This window comes from Lepidochelys kempii, chromosome 8 (assembly GCF_965140265.1).
Source record: "Lepidochelys kempii isolate rLepKem1 chromosome 8, rLepKem1.hap2, whole genome shotgun sequence".
NCBI lineage: Eukaryota > Metazoa > Chordata > Testudines > Cheloniidae > Lepidochelys > Lepidochelys kempii.
In genome coordinates, this window is record NC_133263.1 from 17,397,173 (window position 1) to 17,415,132 (window position 17,960).

Genomic DNA, 17,960 nt, shown 5'->3' on the forward strand with positions numbered 1-17,960 from the left:
CCATTATTGACTTTTTCAGACTAGATAAAGAACCAGTCTTGAAGCAAGTCTACGAATTAAATTTCGCCACACAGACTGCAAGACTCCTTCATCATTGACAGGGAACAGCAAGTAACAGGGTGGGGAAGTTTTTTTTCCAACTGTTTCTATAATTGATGTGAACTTTGGTCACAGCTCCTAGCAAGATGGAGAATTTGAAAGACGGGTGCGGCAGGTTTCAGCCGTGCATCTTTTTAAAGAACGCATGAGCATTTTGTGAGCTTGCAAAGCCCTGTTTCACTCCAGTGGGCTTGACTATCTCATGGAAGAAAAATCAGCAGTTTCTGTTCAGCGATATGTTTTAGTATATGCCCAACAGCCATGGCCCAGTTAAGATTGCAGAGGGCCAGTCTAGCTAGTACTGGGGACAGTGGCAACACTTCTGTTGCATTCAGTGGGCCTGATTCACCACTGCCCTGCCCTTCATTTAGTCATTCATATCAGTGCAAAATGAGTGCCAAGTGGAGGTCAAATGCTACCATTCTGATTTGCAAGTGTTTCACACCCACACAAGGTTCAGAGCAATGGCAAAAGAGGCCCCATTGGAACTGGAGCAGGACCTCTGTGCCCATGTTTTTCAACAATGCCCAGCCAGTTAAGGGAGTTCTGGTGTGTAAAGAAGCCCCAAAGAAGATACGACTGTAGTGTGTGCCTTCGTTTTAAAGCCCCTTGACCACAGCAGCGTTGTGTAGTGTAAACGAGAACCTAGCCCAAAGTCTCCATGAGCGAAAATATCAGTCACTCCACAGCTGAACTGAAGCACTAAATGGCAAGTGATTCCCAGAAGCCTCTGCAACAGAAAGGGAGACAACCCTACATTTAAAGATACATAATGCAGAAATCAGAACGACATCTCCTTCCGGTTACTTACCGACAGCCTGATCAGAAAGCCTTTGAGGCTTTGTCTGTCCTCCACAATCTTTCCATAAAGTACAAACCACTTGCTTTTCTTTCGGTTTCATTTGTACAGTGTAAATTGCAGAGAGCTTCCCTGGAAGAGTAAAATGTGAAGCATTGCATGTGAAGCACTAAAAGCCATGCCCAGTGTCTGTTTTATGGGTGGAATAAAATGCCGTGTTGCTGATATAAGGCTGCTCTACAGCATGCTGAATTACACTTTTCTTGACCTTAATAATGCTACCAATCTGCACTAGTTGGAGGTGATAATTACATTTTACTGGGAAGATGGATGCTTCCAAATGACATTTAAATCCATGATTATCTCGGCAGTTTGGTCAGGACACACTTTTTATCAGGGCCAGCTTTCCTTCTTTGTCATGGATTATGGCTATTGGGCAGTTCTCCAGTAGAACATGGAAAAAAAAAAAGAATTCCCTGTACTTTGTAGACAAGAGACATGTTGACACAGACAACCCCTTCTTGCAGTCAGCTCCCTTTTTTTCAGTATATGACTGTTGTGTAAATTTTTTGCGTGTGTGGGGTGAGAAATGTTTACTTTGCATAAATAGTCTGCAATAACTGGAACTTTAGTGCTGCTTTTTGTTTCTTTTTTAAAAAGAATAAAAAGCTACATTTAATTAAATGAAAGAATAGAGAGGATGGTGATTAAAATAATAATGACAGCATCTTTCTCAATAGCAAGTTGCAGGCCATGGAAGCATTATAGTCTGGATTTTATTTTGACATAGAGAACATTTTGGTTTTTTCCTTAGAAGAAGTTACATTCCCAAGGCAATGCATTAGGGTATATTTTTGTGTGCGTGTACATACGTGTCGACTTCACTAGATTAAATTCTATTCTCTGGGCTCCATTGTGAGAAGGATGCTACTTCTGAATGTAGATCTCACTGTTTGCTTACAATAGGGATATGTCAGCTGTCTCCAGCACATTCACAGCCTGCCCTGGACCTCAGAGCAGTTATTCTTGCTCTTTCAACAAATGAGCTATCAGGAGTATCGCATCTTGCTCCAGAGTGCCACCAATGCATTACATGCGGGCGGGGGGGAGGGGGGGGGGAAGGGGAGCTTTGTGATGGAGCCACATGATGAAGCAGTGCACACTTGACTATAAGGACACAATGATAGAGAGCAGCAACAGTGTCTGCATACAAAATGACTCCATCTGCGTCCCCACGTGTGCTCTGCACCCAGCCAAGTAACTCAGATTAACACATTAGGCAGAGGAGTTCTCCCAGCTTTGTTTTGTAGGTTTTTTGTGAGTGCTGGCCTGTAAACACCGGGGATTAAATCCTGGTCCTATTTGAAGTTAAGGACAAATTTCCTATTGGCTTCAATGGAGTCAGGGTTTCACCCTAGCATGTTATTGTAGGGATGCCCACAACTGGTAGGTTGTATGTCCTACCTTATTATTTTAGGACTGCCTGTCAGTGTTAATCTGCTCAGCCTGGCTTGTTGTCGTAGGGTTGCTCATGAGACTAAGCTGTGCGGGCTGTTTTGTTATTGTAGGATAGCTCATGAGTGCTACGGTTTTTGGCTTTCGTATTTTATTTTACAAAAAGATAATTGCAGAATTCAGTAAAGACAGAAAGAATTAATGGACATTACAAACATATATTAGCAAAAAAGATAGGTTGGATTTTGAGCCTATCAATCTTGACAACATACTATTAATGGGGAAATTTGACGGGACATAGAATAACATTTCATCAATCAATACCTGAACAGTTTGAATATTCTAAGTAAGAAAATTCCTAGGTCTATGCAGCTGTTTCAGGGATAGCTTGATTTTTACTCTGCGACACCTATTCCCTGAACAAGAATTATATCTTCATTCCTTTCTCTTCAAGCATGTTTTGTTCCCTTTTGCCTGGCCCTTTACTTATTAAATCAAAACCTTTGGAAGACCAAACACGAGAATGAGCTTGTGGACCATTTACATGTTGTGAGGCCATAACTTTGTCCATGAATTGGCAGTAGCTTAAACACTGGATTTTTGCTGAGGGACATCCAGCAGGATATTGGCTCCATTTGGCTGTTAGTTTATAACTTACCTATTTTTTTTCTGGATTAGTGATCCTGGGCTAGATCCTACAACCTTTATTTACCTAGGTAATCTTATTGGCATCAATGGAACTACTAATGTGAGTGAGGGTTGAAGGGATGGGCCAAAGGTTGAAGACCTTATTCTGATTTTACTCAGATCTTACAGTCAGTGGGAATTTGGCTATGAAGAATCTGAGTGAGCATCTCAGGATTTGGCCTGTTAGTAAACTGCTATGCAGTTAGCAGCAAATAAACCACTCCTGAGATTTACCCCTGGCTTTCTGAAACAATCATTGTTCACTTATCTGAAAATAACAACATAGCTCTTTGCATTAACATAGTGGTTTCATCTGAGGATCTCAAAGCACTTTTCAAACATTCATTAATGAAGTCTAACAGCAAAACCATTTTACACATACATAAACTGAAACACAGGGGAACAGATTCTCACTTGCACGAAGGGTCTTTGCTCTGCTGTGGCAATCTAAAGGGGCCTTAAAGTGGACATTAATGCCCCTTTACACTGGCAGAGTGGAATAAAGGAATATTATTGTTAATGAGAATCAGGCCCAGCGAGTTTAAGTTCCTGATCCAGCAAAGCACTTCCACATGTGTGTAAGATGTTGATCACACTGACTTACCCAAGATTATACTGAGAAAACTTAGACTAGAACCCAGGAGTTCTGAGAGGTTTTATCCTGCTCTAACCACTATACTAGATTCCTTTCCTCCCCATTTTCTTCTGCTACCACAAGTGTACTTAATAGACAGTAGTTTATTTGGTGGCATATGAAGGAATACCCTGCTGTGTGTATATGGCAGCCCAGATGTCTGTGCTTTTTGTAACCGCACTGTGTGCTTTGTTCTTTCTTTTAGGTGAGCCTTCAAGGTGGTCTTCATCCCATTGTGACTGCTGCTGCAAAAATGGCAAAGGAGATAAAGAGGGGGAAAGTGGCACATCTTGCAATGAACTATCCACTTCCAGCTGTGACAGCCAATCAGAAGCCAGCTCCCCACAAGAGACTGTCATCTGTGGCCCTGTCACCCGCCAGCCCAACATACAGACTCTAGATCGGCCAATCAAGAAGGGCCCAGTACAGCTACTTCAGCAGTCTGAAATCCGAAGAAAAAGTGACCTGCTCCGAACTCTAACGTCTGGCTCCAGGGAATCCAACTCTAGCAAAAAAAAAGCAGTGAAAGAAAAGCTCTCTATTGAGGAAGAGTTAGAAAAATGCATCCAGGATTTCCTTAAAATCAAAATCCCAGACAGGTTTCCAGAAAGGAAACACCCCTGGCAATCTGAACTGCTACGAAAGTATCATCTATAAGAGTGGGGCGGGGCAGGGGGAAAATAACCTTATTACAATTTACAGATCAAGATCCTTAACGATAAGGAAATAAAAGGAATCATAACAATTTGTTAGGTCACAAAACAAATCCATCTTGATAGTGCTGCCTAATTTGCCTATTTCACCTTAACATTTATAGTCACAGGGTAATGATATTTTTCAAGTTGTGGAAGCACAATGAAAAATGCTTTTGTTTGTAAGCTCCTAGTCTTACGCAAGATGAATACTTTACACACTAAAGGCACAACAACATCACCAACTAAAGAAACCCACACACAGATGCACCTGGTACCGGTGGAGAAAGTCCCACACATGATCAGGCAGTGGCCGGGGGGTTTCCGCAAACTACATGCCTTTTGAGTTCTCCTTTTAATTAATTTATTTGGAGGAGTCAGGGAGGGGCAGATGTACATGATTTAAAGAAACACACTATGCCATGTCAGTTTACATGAAGGATGTGTGTGTATATATATATATGTATGTATACACATGAATATACATATACATGTGTGTATATTTATATTGCATAATGAATTTTTCTGGTTCTCTCCTTTATAACTGCACTTTCTCAACAACAACAATGAAAAAGCAATTGTTAGCACTCTGTGTGCTCCATTTCCCCTCTAGCTTTATGAGGTGTGAACAGTAGAAGACCATCTCTCTCCATCTGTTATTTTTTGGGGCGGGGGGAGTTTGGAAGTGGAGCACTGTAAAAGTGTCTGTGTCTGTTGCAACTGTGGGCAAAATATTCCATGAATTTTTGACTATGATGTATATTTTAATCTCCTTTGTTCCAACACTCTTCCCCAAAGCTTCCGGATGACAAAGGGTTTATTAAGGAACGATTCAAATCGAAAGGGGGATCCAGAGATGGCGGGTCAAGCCGCTGAGCCAGTGATCTTAGCTGATTTATGTAAGCCTGCCAGACCCTGCTGCCAAAGAGTCTTTGGCCCAAACAAATGAGGAGAACCGCCTCCCGTTCCCATCCGACGCAGATGCAATTATAAGAAATTATAAACCTAACAAGATGCATTTTGTGCTCTGACTGGCAGGAAATTGATTGGTAAAATGGCAGGCACCACGCCATTCCAGCTAGATACATTTCAAAAGGAAATTAAAAATTGAATAGAAACCAAACGCACTCTGTAATGGAAACTGCCTTATCAGCATCCTTTCTGTAGTCTGTAGGATAACCCATTGGGTGGCAGGCTTAATTTAGTACCATTCGTTACCCATAATGTGTAATAAATGGGAAATTATCAGCAAGCTCAGTTTGATGGGACTGCGGGGAGGAAGGGATGCCGCACGCAGGGACAGCAGTACAAGAACCTACTGAGCCCAGGCAACAACAACAAGAAAGCACAGTCCTTCCTTGACAGGTTCGCCTAAAACTGCCTCTTAGTTGTCATTCCGGAGCTAATTCTTTCCACAGACCAGTAAGAACCTGATGTCCCTCCACAGTCCAGTGGGAGCCAAAGGTCCCATGGATGGGATTTGAAAAGTGAAGAGTCAGGTAATGAAGGGGAGTCCCAGGGACAGACTGCATCTGGTGGGATGAGATTGGTGTCTAAACAGTCTGTAAAGCAGTTACCTAGAAATGCATTGCATCAGTGGGTCCACGTGGGCCTTCCACTGGCTGCAGATGGGAGCTAGTTAGCTGGGGAGTTTGGCACATGTCAATCAATGTCTCAAGACATAAAGCAGAGGCACAGAAACCAATAAAGCCGATAGCTTTATAAGCGGTGATATTGCCTTGTTTAGAATCAGTAACATTTCTAAAGCTTCACTATCTCTAGCATTCCCAATTCACAATGCTACAAGGGAGATGACTTCAAGTGTGCATAGAATAGAGGTACATTTGGATTGAACGTAGTATATTTGAGTAGGTCTGAGGCCCAGTCTCCTTGCCTGCAGGTGCAATTTGCTCCCACATAATTTGAACTTACATTTTTTTTTCACCTGCAAAATGAACTGTGATGGCAAATCTGCATAATCAGATAGGTAAAGGTCCTGTCATTCAGATTTGTGTCTACCATTGAACTGCAAATGCAATGCAGGCACAGGTTTTGTGGGTGCTAACTGCATGTGCAAAAGGGAAGTGACATGTCTCAAACTACTGAAAAATGTGAGATGCTTGTGAACAGAGCTGAGCATAAACCAAATCCCCAGATCAAAACACCCTCAAATTACAGGGATATGAGATCTGGATTTTGTAGTTTGGAGTCATCTCTAGTTAAGGTTGCAAGGGTTTACCAAGATATTTTACATGAGAGAGGGATGCTAGTTCTAGGGATTCCTAATTATTGTCATGTGTAAAGTAAATATAGTAAGCAAAAGCCTGACCTGAGAAGTGCTGAGCTAAATTGGACAGCTCTGCACCACACAGGATCAGGCACTAAACAAATTCAGTTATTAAAACACATGTTCACACTCAAACACATGCATTTCAGATGCACACCTACCCACATTCACATGCTAGCACACACATTTTCACATGCACCTTTGCACATCCATGTGCTCACACACATACATCCCTCTGCTTGCCACAGATTTGCTTTTCCTCTTTTTAAAAACAATTGTCTCTCTTGTACATTCACTCGTCCCTATTTACAGCTGCTGACCTGGAATCACTCTTGATAGCACTGTGTTAAAAAGTTTTCCTGCAACTTTCCTTGTGTGTGTCGATGCAAAGCAAGAACAGTAGGCTGGCTCCCAAGACATACGGATTGGCTTAGATGGTGCTTTTTCTCTTTCTTGTTATGTCCACACCAGAGAACAGCTCCATTGTCTCTGACACTTTAAGACTTCGAAACTGTGATTTTTCTATTTTGAGCCAGTCACTATCAGGAAGACATGCCAAATCAGAAAGTGAGCCTTTTGCGAGGTTTTGATACCATCAGGCATTATGCAGAATCTTCCTCCACTATCAGTTCTGCTCTCTGCAAGTCACAAGGAAGAAGTCTAACATTAATTCATTGTATTAGCAAATTAGGGAGAAAATGAGCAGAGGGTTGACTCTCACTCTCGCTTCAGCAGGAATTTGTTTTGAGATTTCCATGCACAACATAAACCATTTCTCTACTTTGATAACCCAGAATGGCTAGAACCTGGCATCTTCAGCTTCAGAGTTTCACTTTTTCTTTTTAATCTCCAAAACATTGCATTACACAATATGAGGGACCAAGAGAAGGAGAGTGTACCCTGTTTTTCTTTCTTTCTCTCAGAGTTTGAATGGACTTGACTCAGTTTGCACAGGACTGTACAATGATTAATATCTGCAGAAAAAATTAGACCAAATGAAATGCACCAGAATGGGTTTGATCCATGTGGCCTTCATATTTCCCGTTTTAGATTAAATGATTATTACTCTGCACCACTACCGAAATAAGAGTCTTGAACTTTAATGATCACTAGCCGGAAAGCTTATACGTATATTCTGCTTTGTTACTGTAGGGAACTTATATAGTATATCCATTCCTAGGACCAAATTTATCTCAGGATTAACTCCACTGACTATGGTGAAGTTCCATCAAAGATAGCTTTGTTCCCTGGTGATTTCAGCTCTCCATTTCAGGTCATGCTCCTCATTATTTCAATTGAAAGAGTGACTGCTCCACTTGTTTAACATCAGTATAGACTTCCTGGGCATGATTCGAAGGGATGGTTACAGTTGAAGCTGGAGGGGTGAATCCCAGCTTGTGTAGACATAATGCTAGCTCTCTCCGAGCTAGCATGCTAAATATGCTCCTTGCTTAACGTTGTAGTTTTGTTCCTGAAAAATGCTACTTTAAGCAAAACGATGTTAAGCGAATCCAATTTCCCCATAAGAATTAATGTAAATGGGGGGTGTGATTAGGTTCCAGGGAATTTTTTTTTCGCCAGGCAAAAGACATTATATACATATGCAGTATAAGTTTTAAATAATTGTAAACAAACAATTTAATACTGTACTCACCAATGATGATTATGAAGCTTGGTTGAGGCAGGGGCGTAGTGGGGTTGGGGCACGGAGCCTTGTTTGGCTCCCCTACTCTGCCTACAGCTCCTGCTGGGGAGTGGGGTCGGGGGCTTGCCTGCTCCCCGGCAGGAATGACGGGCAGGCGGAGTGGGGTAAGCTCCCATGCCCCGATCCCACTCCTGAGCAGGAGCGCCGGGTGGGCGGAGTGGGGCAAGCCCCCATGCCCCGACCCCACTTGCCGGCAGGAGCTGCGGGTGGAGCAGGGGAGCCAAACAACCTTATAACGGAACATTGCACAACTTTAAATGAGTATGTTCTCTAATAGATCAGCAACCTAAAAACGCAACAATGTTAACCAGGACAACTTTAAGTGAGGAGTTACGGTACTGTAGTCCCGGTAGCATGGACAGTGGTGAGTGGTGGGAGAGGCTAGTCAGCCTGAGTACAAACCCCATGAGTCTGTACCCTGGTGGTAAGCCCGAGCTGCTGCAACGATACGATTATATTTAATGTGCTAGTTTCAATGAGAGCAAGCTAGGCATTGCACCTCCCAGCTCCATGTGTAGGCATAACTTTGCGCAGCCTTGGCAATGTAAAGTCACCCACTTTGAGATTGGTTTACAGTGCTGGAGTGGTGTACGAGGCCTTCGTGAAAATGAGAATCTGGCCCCTCAGTGAAATGCTTTTTGCCCATAAGTGTCTTAAGTAAATTCTTCTGTTTGGGGTACGTGCAGCCTTGGGAAGGAGGTTGGACAGCTCTGCATGGGAAGTATCCTAAAAACAGCCCAGAGAGGACTAAACTCAAACTTGTCCCTGTTGCTGCCTGTATGTGTCAAAGAGTTTTCCCAATCCCTTTCTAGCCTCAGAGCTAGGAAGCTGATGTGGAACTCGCGGCTCCCGCATGACAGTGTATGTGCTGTGCAGAAACAAACGCATATATTTCATTTTTTTACAGCCTGTTACTCAATGCAAGAGGAACCCTAGACACAGCAATCCTCTAAAATTAGGCACTTACTCGAAAAGACAAACCATTCTGCTGGGAATATCAGCTTCTGAAAGGAGAGTAAGAAATAGCATGCACTGACTGGGTTCTGTGAGTCAGGTCACAGAAAATGGCCAGATAGGAAGGAACTACACTTTTCCCTTAAAGATGCTCCCTCCATATTATTATTAATTATGGCTGGGACTTAAGGAAGTTAGGTGCCAACTTTCAATCGATGATGAGTGCCTAACTCCCTTAGGCCCTTTTACTAAAACAAGTCTTATATTGTCAATTGTTTGCAGGAGCACCCATAATGTGGTGAATGATGTGCTAATGATGAGAGCATAGTCCCTGCCTGCAAGATAAGAGACACGCAGACGAATAGACGAACAACAAGGGGAACATGTACAATGTAAAAACGCAGTGCTCAGTGGGACGATGGGCCGGGCTTGGATAGTGGGGAGTTAATATGGGGTTTATTAGGCATATAAACTATCCCTCCATGTTATCCTCAATCTTGCTGTTTGTACTGGGTTAATTTCTTGTAGGTGCATGGGTTTCTGAGGAAGGAATTTGGTCTCTATATGGGGGGTTGATTATCAGAGGCCCTTGCTTGTCTGCTCAGGGTCTGGGTGGTGCACAAGAAGCCACACACCAATTTGCATAGCTATGCAAGAATTTCCCATGATAGTAGGCTCTGCACACCCTATGCTTTGTAGAGTGAAGGGGCTGTTTGCTCACTCTCTCTACTCAGAAAACAGGATGTTCAAAAGGGGTGGGATGTTGGCTGTCCCCCCGGCACTAGCTGCAGGCTGGTGCACCAGGGAAACTGTTTCCACCCGCACTCCTCCTTCCTCCCTCCCTGGCTTCCCCTCCAGTGCACACAGAAAAGCTGCAGAGATTTGCCTATCTGTCTGGTGCTTCTCCTGGTGTGGCGTGGGGCTGTCCTACCCATTACTGCCTGAAGAATAAAGCCACAATCAAGACTTAATTATTAGCGGTATTGGTGGAGGGGTTGATATGTGCGAAGTTTACACTGCTTCTGCCTCTGATGTACACATTCTGTGGAGAGAAGACTTTGGACTCTAGAAGTGTCACTCTGGCACCTGTCTTTAACACTAAAGTAGAAGAAATGAGGGGAAATTACATACCCCCAGATTAGGAGCCGTCATGGGCATTGTCCAGACTGGGTAATTTTTCTGTTACTCAATGTGACAGTCGTAGTCACAATTCTTACATTAGGACATCAACTCTCTTCACTGTACAGACTCTTTTTTTTTTCTTGTCAGCCTGATCTCAGTGCTGGCCTTTTCATTCATTTACATGCAGCAATGGGTTAGAACCGAGCAGCAGACACTTTACCTGGCCCCATAATAAACACAAGCAGCTGACAGTACCTAGAGATGTAACAAGGGGCTTATTTTTTTTTCTTCTCTGAGAACTGTAATATAGAAACTTTGGAAGACTTGATCTGTGTGTATGTGTGTGTATGCACCCACACACACAGGACTTTGTGGAGTTTGTTCTCATAGATTTATAGGGCACAGGACTACTCATAGCGCTCTGTTAGAAGATGCAGGAGTAATTCCTGCAGAAGGCGGGTAGCAGAATTGTACCTCGGTCGCAGCTGTCAGAACTATAATGGAAGTGAAATGTTATCCTTACTCAAAATTTAAGGAGCCTTTTCATTTCACATGGGCCTTTCAAGCGTTTTCCCCTGGCTATACAAAATGAGGTAGAAAACCATTGTCAGGACTGTAGTCCGAGCTATCCTTATGTATGTGAATGAGAAAACTGAAAGAGGGAAGAAGAAAAGATAGTAGAAAAACAGAGGTAAAAAAACCCACAGAGGATTTAAGGTGCATGGCTAGTCATGAAGATCCTGTTGCCCTGCACCATGCACAATAATTTACATGGGTGCAAAGAACCGATCCTTTCCACTAGAAATAAGCCTGCCAAATGGCAAAAGTCTTATTGACTTCGGCAGCAGCAATATTGTCCCTACATGTTTATCCAATTGGGCTTAAGAAATTAGCCTATTTTAGAAACAATTATTCGGAGCTAACTTGTGCTCTCATATACCCATCTACAACTCCCACTGATGTCAATAGAAGCTTTATGTGCATACCTTAGAGGAGGAGCTGACCGTTGGCTATTTCGATTTCACTCTTAAAAATAACTGATTCTGTAATGCATCCCCAGGTTGACTGTGCACCTTTGACCTGGGAATTTGCCTTTGCAACAGAATATTCTTCCATTGTGAATGTGGAAATCACCAGGCAATTCCCTTACAAAGGCACTTGTTTAAAATTTGCCAACAGTACATTCCTTTCTTCCTTAGTTAAAAAAAAAAAAACGTTTCTGGTTAGAACAAAGGATCAGACACCAGATACTGACAGCAAAAACAAAGCATTCTGTATTTGCAACTTAAGGTAACATATCAGCTGCTTACAAATGTATACATATAGCTGCAAGAGGCATAAGGTCCAATCCAACTCCTGTTAAACTCAATGGCAAAAACTCCCAGTGATTTTTAATGGCAGCAGGTTTCAACTTGGAAGTAAAATACAGTGGAAAATACTTATTAGGTAAGGGCTAAGCTTGGTAAATTCCATTTGATTAAGCACGCTAACTTTTGGATTCTTAGACATACAGGTTTGGTCTAGAAATAGAACCAGATATGTTGTGAGACTAGCCTTTCTAGTAATATTTCCATTACTTTTTTCTTTAGTGAGAAATACCAGAAAATTATGCGTTTTTTTTTTTTTTTTGCTATTTCTGTTTCTGGTTGATGCCAGGTAATACAGAGAGTGTGAAAATGAAATTGAAATAACAAAACTCAAAAGCTAATATTTTGAGCTCTAAAAATGTTATCAGGCTTGAGTTTGGATTGAGAATATAGGTTCAGTCATTTTTATTTTATTTTTATCCAGCCATGTATGCCCCTTGTTAGAATATGTGTGGTCAGTTATATCACGGATCTGAAGTCAAATTGCAATGCAATTACCTTTCTGAAATATTTGGGGAACAAACTGGATATTTGAGTTATTTTCCACACATAATAAGGGCCAAATCCAAGTTCCTTTGAAGTCAATTTCAAAACTTCCATTGAGTTCATTGGGACCTGAATAACAAATAAAACTTCTGTTAGTAATAAAAATGTTTGTGTCTGAGAGTGAGTGAGAGGAAAGCTGTTAACCTTTAATGTGGCACAAATCCACCCATATTATGTGGTGAACAGGCCTTATTACTTCTGTGAAGGCATTGCAAAACCAGTCTTTGGTTAACTTGTTCCCTTTTGTGATCTTTTAGGTACAGTTGCTGATTTGCTTAAGACATAGTTTAAAAAGTTCTGTTGTAAATAGCACAAGTGCACCTTGGAGTGACTGTATTCTGAATATATTATGCAGCTGCCATCACCTAACTTTCACAACCATGATGATGTGTTGTACCCCTGGGGTATGGGAGCCATCCAATGATAAATTCACCACTGGTGTAAGTAGGTGCAACTCTGTGGGCTTCTGTGGATTTGTGTACTCTTCCTCAAGAAGTGGATTTGGCTTGCAGCTTCTAAGGTGGCTATCTGAAAAATAATCTTGTCCCTTCTGAAGGTGTTTCATTTCATAAATCCAAACACAGAGATATACCTCTCGATAAGTTAAGTAGAACTCAAAGCATAAAAGGGAGAGGAAGGAAGAGCACACAAATCTTCATAACTCCCAGTTACTTTTTTCCTAAGTTATCTGTAAGTGCAGTACTTCCCAGTGTCGTGTAAATGATTCATAGTAGTGTGGCAGTGGAGGGCAGGTTTTGTACTTTCATTCCAGTTCTGATGGGTCCATTTGGTCTTTTTCTTTGCAAAGAATTGTGCTGAAGTAGAAAATGAAAGCAAGTCTGATCACTACTGGCAATGACCAGAAATTAATCAAGTGATCCCCCGTCTCATCCCACCACTTCTTTGCCCTAAAAACCAAAAGAAGGTAGTCCCATTTCTTACCCTTCCATACACCCCATTTCATCAGCTGTGTGTATGCATGTAGACTTGACTTTACACATACCTTATGTATAAGGCCCCATGTAAATCATGGTACAAAACATTGCCAGGTATCATGGATTGTTCATGCCCAAAGGGGTTTTGTATGTGGAGTATTGGAAAGGGACAAGAAAGCACTGTTCAAATCATTAAAGACATATTTTACGTTTTTTGGCATTGATATTGCTAATGAAAATCAGCTTATGATTATGATGTTGTGAATTTGAATCTATGGCAAGGAACAAATAAAAAGGTACTGGTCTTTAGAACAGAAACAGAACTCCTATTGATGTCAGTGGGTGAAGCATCAGGCCCAATTGCTTTAATGGGCAAAATTCTTCTCTCAGCTCCACATAGAAACCTCTGCTCTGGTTCACGCATGGCTCTCTCATTGACATCATTAATGGGAGCCCCTCACATGTAGAGAAACCGGAGTATAGGAGGGAATGTTAGAAGAGGATTTTGGCCTTTTGTCAGCAATTGGTACTGAGCTAGCCAAAAATATAACTCAACTCTTTAGATTTCACATAGACACACAACCATAGAGTAAATGCATCTAATGCAATATTTCCACAGCAAACATAGGATTTTGTGTTTCTTTTGTGACTTCTGTGATATTGTGATCTATACGGGGCCTTGCTCATATTACATTTTCTGACCTCATACAAGCACTTAATGACTTTGCGGGGCCTGAGTCAGTCTGTTGCACATTGATGTATATCAAGTGGCACCTACTGAATTACCTCTTCTACTTTCCAATGTGGTTCACTTGTACATAAGTGTAATGTCAACTTGTTTACAGGTTATTTTGTGAGTAATTGTAAAAAAAAAATGCAGTTTTAACTAAAAGTTTAAAGGAATCAACTTTACTGGAAGGTGTTTAAAAAAATGAATGTGCTTAATACAGTATAGACATCATTGATTAAGGTCTCACATGAATGCATGTATCTCCATGTTGTCAGTCCCCACCAGTGAGGTTATTTGGCAATATTCTGCAGTCTGTGAATAGCAAATATACATAAACTACTGTGACTCTAGCAAATATAACTCAGTACCTGTTTTTACTGTGGTATGTAAAACATGTAGCTTTTAGCCTGCTGTATTTCCCTGTTAAAAATAAAATCCTGAAAGAAAGAGATGCTTGGGGGGAGATGCCTGTGATCTGAGAGTAGTCATTCTTGGAATGGCATCTGCTGGACATATCTGGTCCAACTACTAGACAAACTGCCTATATACAAAAGCACTGGGTCTTCAATGGTAGATATAACTGAAGCTCTTACCATTCTGCTTTAGCTGCACTTCTGGCAGAGAATCATGCGGTTTTGTTTACTCTCTTCATTGCTAGTGATTCTAATTAGATATTAATAGCTTCCATATACTGTTTTAGTCTTTATGCAGTAGTCTAGCGAAAACATACAGCTATCAGTATTGTGAAACTGTGTGGCTGCAAATCTGCTGCTATTTTGTCTCACCATTCAAAAAAAATTTCATCTACATTGTATTGGCACGAATCATAATAAATCATTTGGTATCATGTAGTTGTCATATATAAAGATGTATACATGCTGACATGTTACACTATAATTTAGCACCAACTGATGTTACCTGTTATGTCTTAGATTGGAGGCAATTCCCCTTGAACTCTGTTTCTTCCTACTTTAGTTTAGAGATGGGCCAAAAGTTACAGCTCAGTGGATCTGCCAATCCATGTTTACTACCTGCCAATCCTTCTGCATACAGTTTTTTCTGATGCCACTGCTGAAAGTACTGTCATCAAAAGCAGCATTTGTAGGATTGACCTCATCCCATCGGAGATATGGACTACCTGCCACTATGATACTTCCACTGGGAAACTACATGTTACAGCTGGAACTGTGAGAGCTTAGGAAAGGAAAACATCTGAAGAGGGAGATATTTATTTTTCTTCTGTACTTTTTAATATGGCTTGACAAGGAGCCTTCCTTGAAGACAATGGGTGAATTACAACTGGGGGAATATAGGGCATCGAGCAAAGGAAGGGAAAGCCCCATAAGGAGAGATGTAATACAAAGAAAAAGAAACAGCCATGGAACTTTCTCTGTGTTGGATCCCCTTGTCATCCACCCAAGGCATGTGTTACATTCCATAACTGGATCAGCAATGCACACTAGCACTCAGCTCTGCATAAGAGCAGTTAGATCTTTAGAAGGTTTCTCCTCTACGTGTTGCAAAGATAGAAGGGGGGGGGGACGAGTGGGAACTATTTTTAATCCTTTCCCAAAACAGCCTTTTGCATTTGAACAGCACACACAGTTTGGGGTTGCTATCATATTTTTTCCCTTTTCTGCACAGCTGTCTAGTGGATAATTGGAGCTCAATCTTGATATACTCATAATATTCTCTGGTCTGATTCTGATCTCACACTCCACTGATGTGACCCCATTGACCCTCTCCCAATTCATATCGGTCCTAATGCAATTCCAGTTAAGTGCTGCAGCTGCAAGCAATCTAGATATGAAAGAGGAAGGAGAAAGGGACAGTTATTCACTTGTGTCACTGAGTTTTTCAGACAGTTATTTATCGTTGATACCTTGCTGATCTTCAAGGACAGTTCCTTCTGATGGCTAGTTCTTGAGGGATGCTGACAGGATCCAGGATCTGCAGGGCTCTCTGCAAATGGTGTGTCCCAATGGAAGAGAAGTGGCTACTGTTACAAAATCCACACAAGCATATGGAAAGCAAAGTGTTTATGGAAGTTCAATGGTCTCAGATGGTGCAGTGTGGTGCACTGCACTGATTTGTATATTACATCATATTGTGCCAAGCCTTAGTAACTGGCAGCCTACACAGGACCATGGCTTAGTAGCAATATGGGCCTGATGATCTAACTTATCTATCCCTAACTTATACAATTCTGTCACATTATTGTTTTGTGTTATCCGCTCTGTATCAGCTCTGTAGAACCAGCGATCGTGGCCTTTAAATGGTTTTCTTTTGTGGTTTCCAATAGCCATTATAGATCTCAGCTGATTTTTTTCTAAACTAACCAACTACCGCAGGGGGCTGAGGCGATGGCGTAGAATACAGAAACCAGGCAGGAAAAATTGTGAGGAAATATTGGTAGATTGTGATGTTGTGAAATGAAATCTCTGACCAAGTGGCCAAACTGTCAGTGTGAGGCTAGGAAGTCCATCACTACTCACTTGCTTCAAGTGTAGTTTCCCAGACAACAGCTGTCCACAGTCAGTCTTGATTCAATCAATGATCCATGTTAGTAGAGATGTAGGAATAATGTATGGCAGTGGTTTTTGAAAATACTGCAGCAGATAGTAAAACGATGCAGATAGCACAGAAAATAAAGAGGGATGTGACTGGCCTGTATTAGAGCTGAGTATATTATTGTCTAAATAATAATGTACTCAGTTGACTTCACTTTTCCTTTCTCTTCACTCCAAATAGTGTTTAGCAAATGGAACACTCCATCCACTGCAATGTTTCTTCCTAGTAAACATAAAGCAAATTCTACTAGGCATAGCACTACGTCGGGAACAACCATTTTGTAGTTATAAAAAAACAAATATTTTGATGGATTAAATGATAAACTGCAACACATCAGATGTCCTGAAAGAAACTCCCTGGACACCAGGATTCATCTAAAAAACTGGAACAGGCTCAGTAAAACAGGATTGCGTGGCCACTCTTAGACCTGGCCAGAGGAAAACATTTTCATTTTGCAACAACTTGTGTAGTTTCAAAATGTATTTTTGGTCCACATTACAATGAAAACAAAGCCTTACAAACATTTTTGGCAACATTTCGGAATTGTGTCAAAACATTGTTTTCCAGTTGAAAAGGTCGGGTTTTTCCTTTGGGTCTCTCTCTGGTCAGAAGTGACGAGAAAATCCTGAAGCCCAGAAAAACCTTCCTATTGAAAAATTTGTCAAAATCGAAATGTTTTGGCTGCAATGAAACAGCATATTTTGATCAGCTCTAATCATTTTCTTAAATCCCATTTAGTCGTAGCAGTCAGCGATCCCTTAGAGTTCAAGGATGATTGTCTTCCAGAAATCCCATTTAAGCGCTATTTTAAAGTTATGCACAGGCATGGGACTGGATTTCAGACAGGCGAGAATTTCATCTATGGAATACAAGATGAACCTCTTCATTCAAACCCACCAAAGTTCCTTTAAGACTTCTGAGTTCTTGAGATCTCACTGATGACCACACCAAATCCATGCTATTTTCATTGACTTGTAGGTCATATGCACAAAGACAAAAGAACCCCCTCAGGGACTGAATGTTTTAGTTTCACAGAAGTTCTTTGCTTTCCCTTAATGTCTTAAGAGATCACAAAGCAGAGTGTAGTAGAGCCTTACTTATTCATTCATTTACTTTGTCTTTACTTAGTTAAGATAATAATTATGTTTTAGTTGGTGTTTGGTGTATATTTTGCAAAAATGGTGCTGGTAATGATCTGGTGCTTCACTATAACAGTGTCATTGCTACCAAATCTTTGTTAAGATGAGTGGAGAGACAGTCATATTTTTTTTTGGTGTGGATTATGTATAGTATAGTTTAGCCAAATGCATATTAGTGAGGTTTGGCTCTGCGAGTAAGGAACCTCCAGGAGAAGAAAAGGAATGAGGAGTTGTGATA

General features: G+C 41.3%; 1 protein-coding gene across 1 annotated transcript in view; it reads left to right on the forward strand.

Moving 5' to 3' along the window:
• The window catches only part of KCTD16 (potassium channel tetramerization domain containing 16), a 157,533-nt gene extending 145,491 nt beyond the window's left edge, over positions 1–12,042 (forward strand). Inside the window, exon 3 of the mRNA XM_073355719.1 lies at positions 3,880–12,042. Coding sequence (XP_073211820.1) covers positions 3,880–4,331 — 452 coding nt within the window. The 3' untranslated portion in view covers positions 4,332–12,042. The remainder of the gene's footprint in view (positions 1–3,879) is intronic.
• The last annotated feature ends 5,918 nt before the right edge of the window (positions 12,043–17,960 follow it).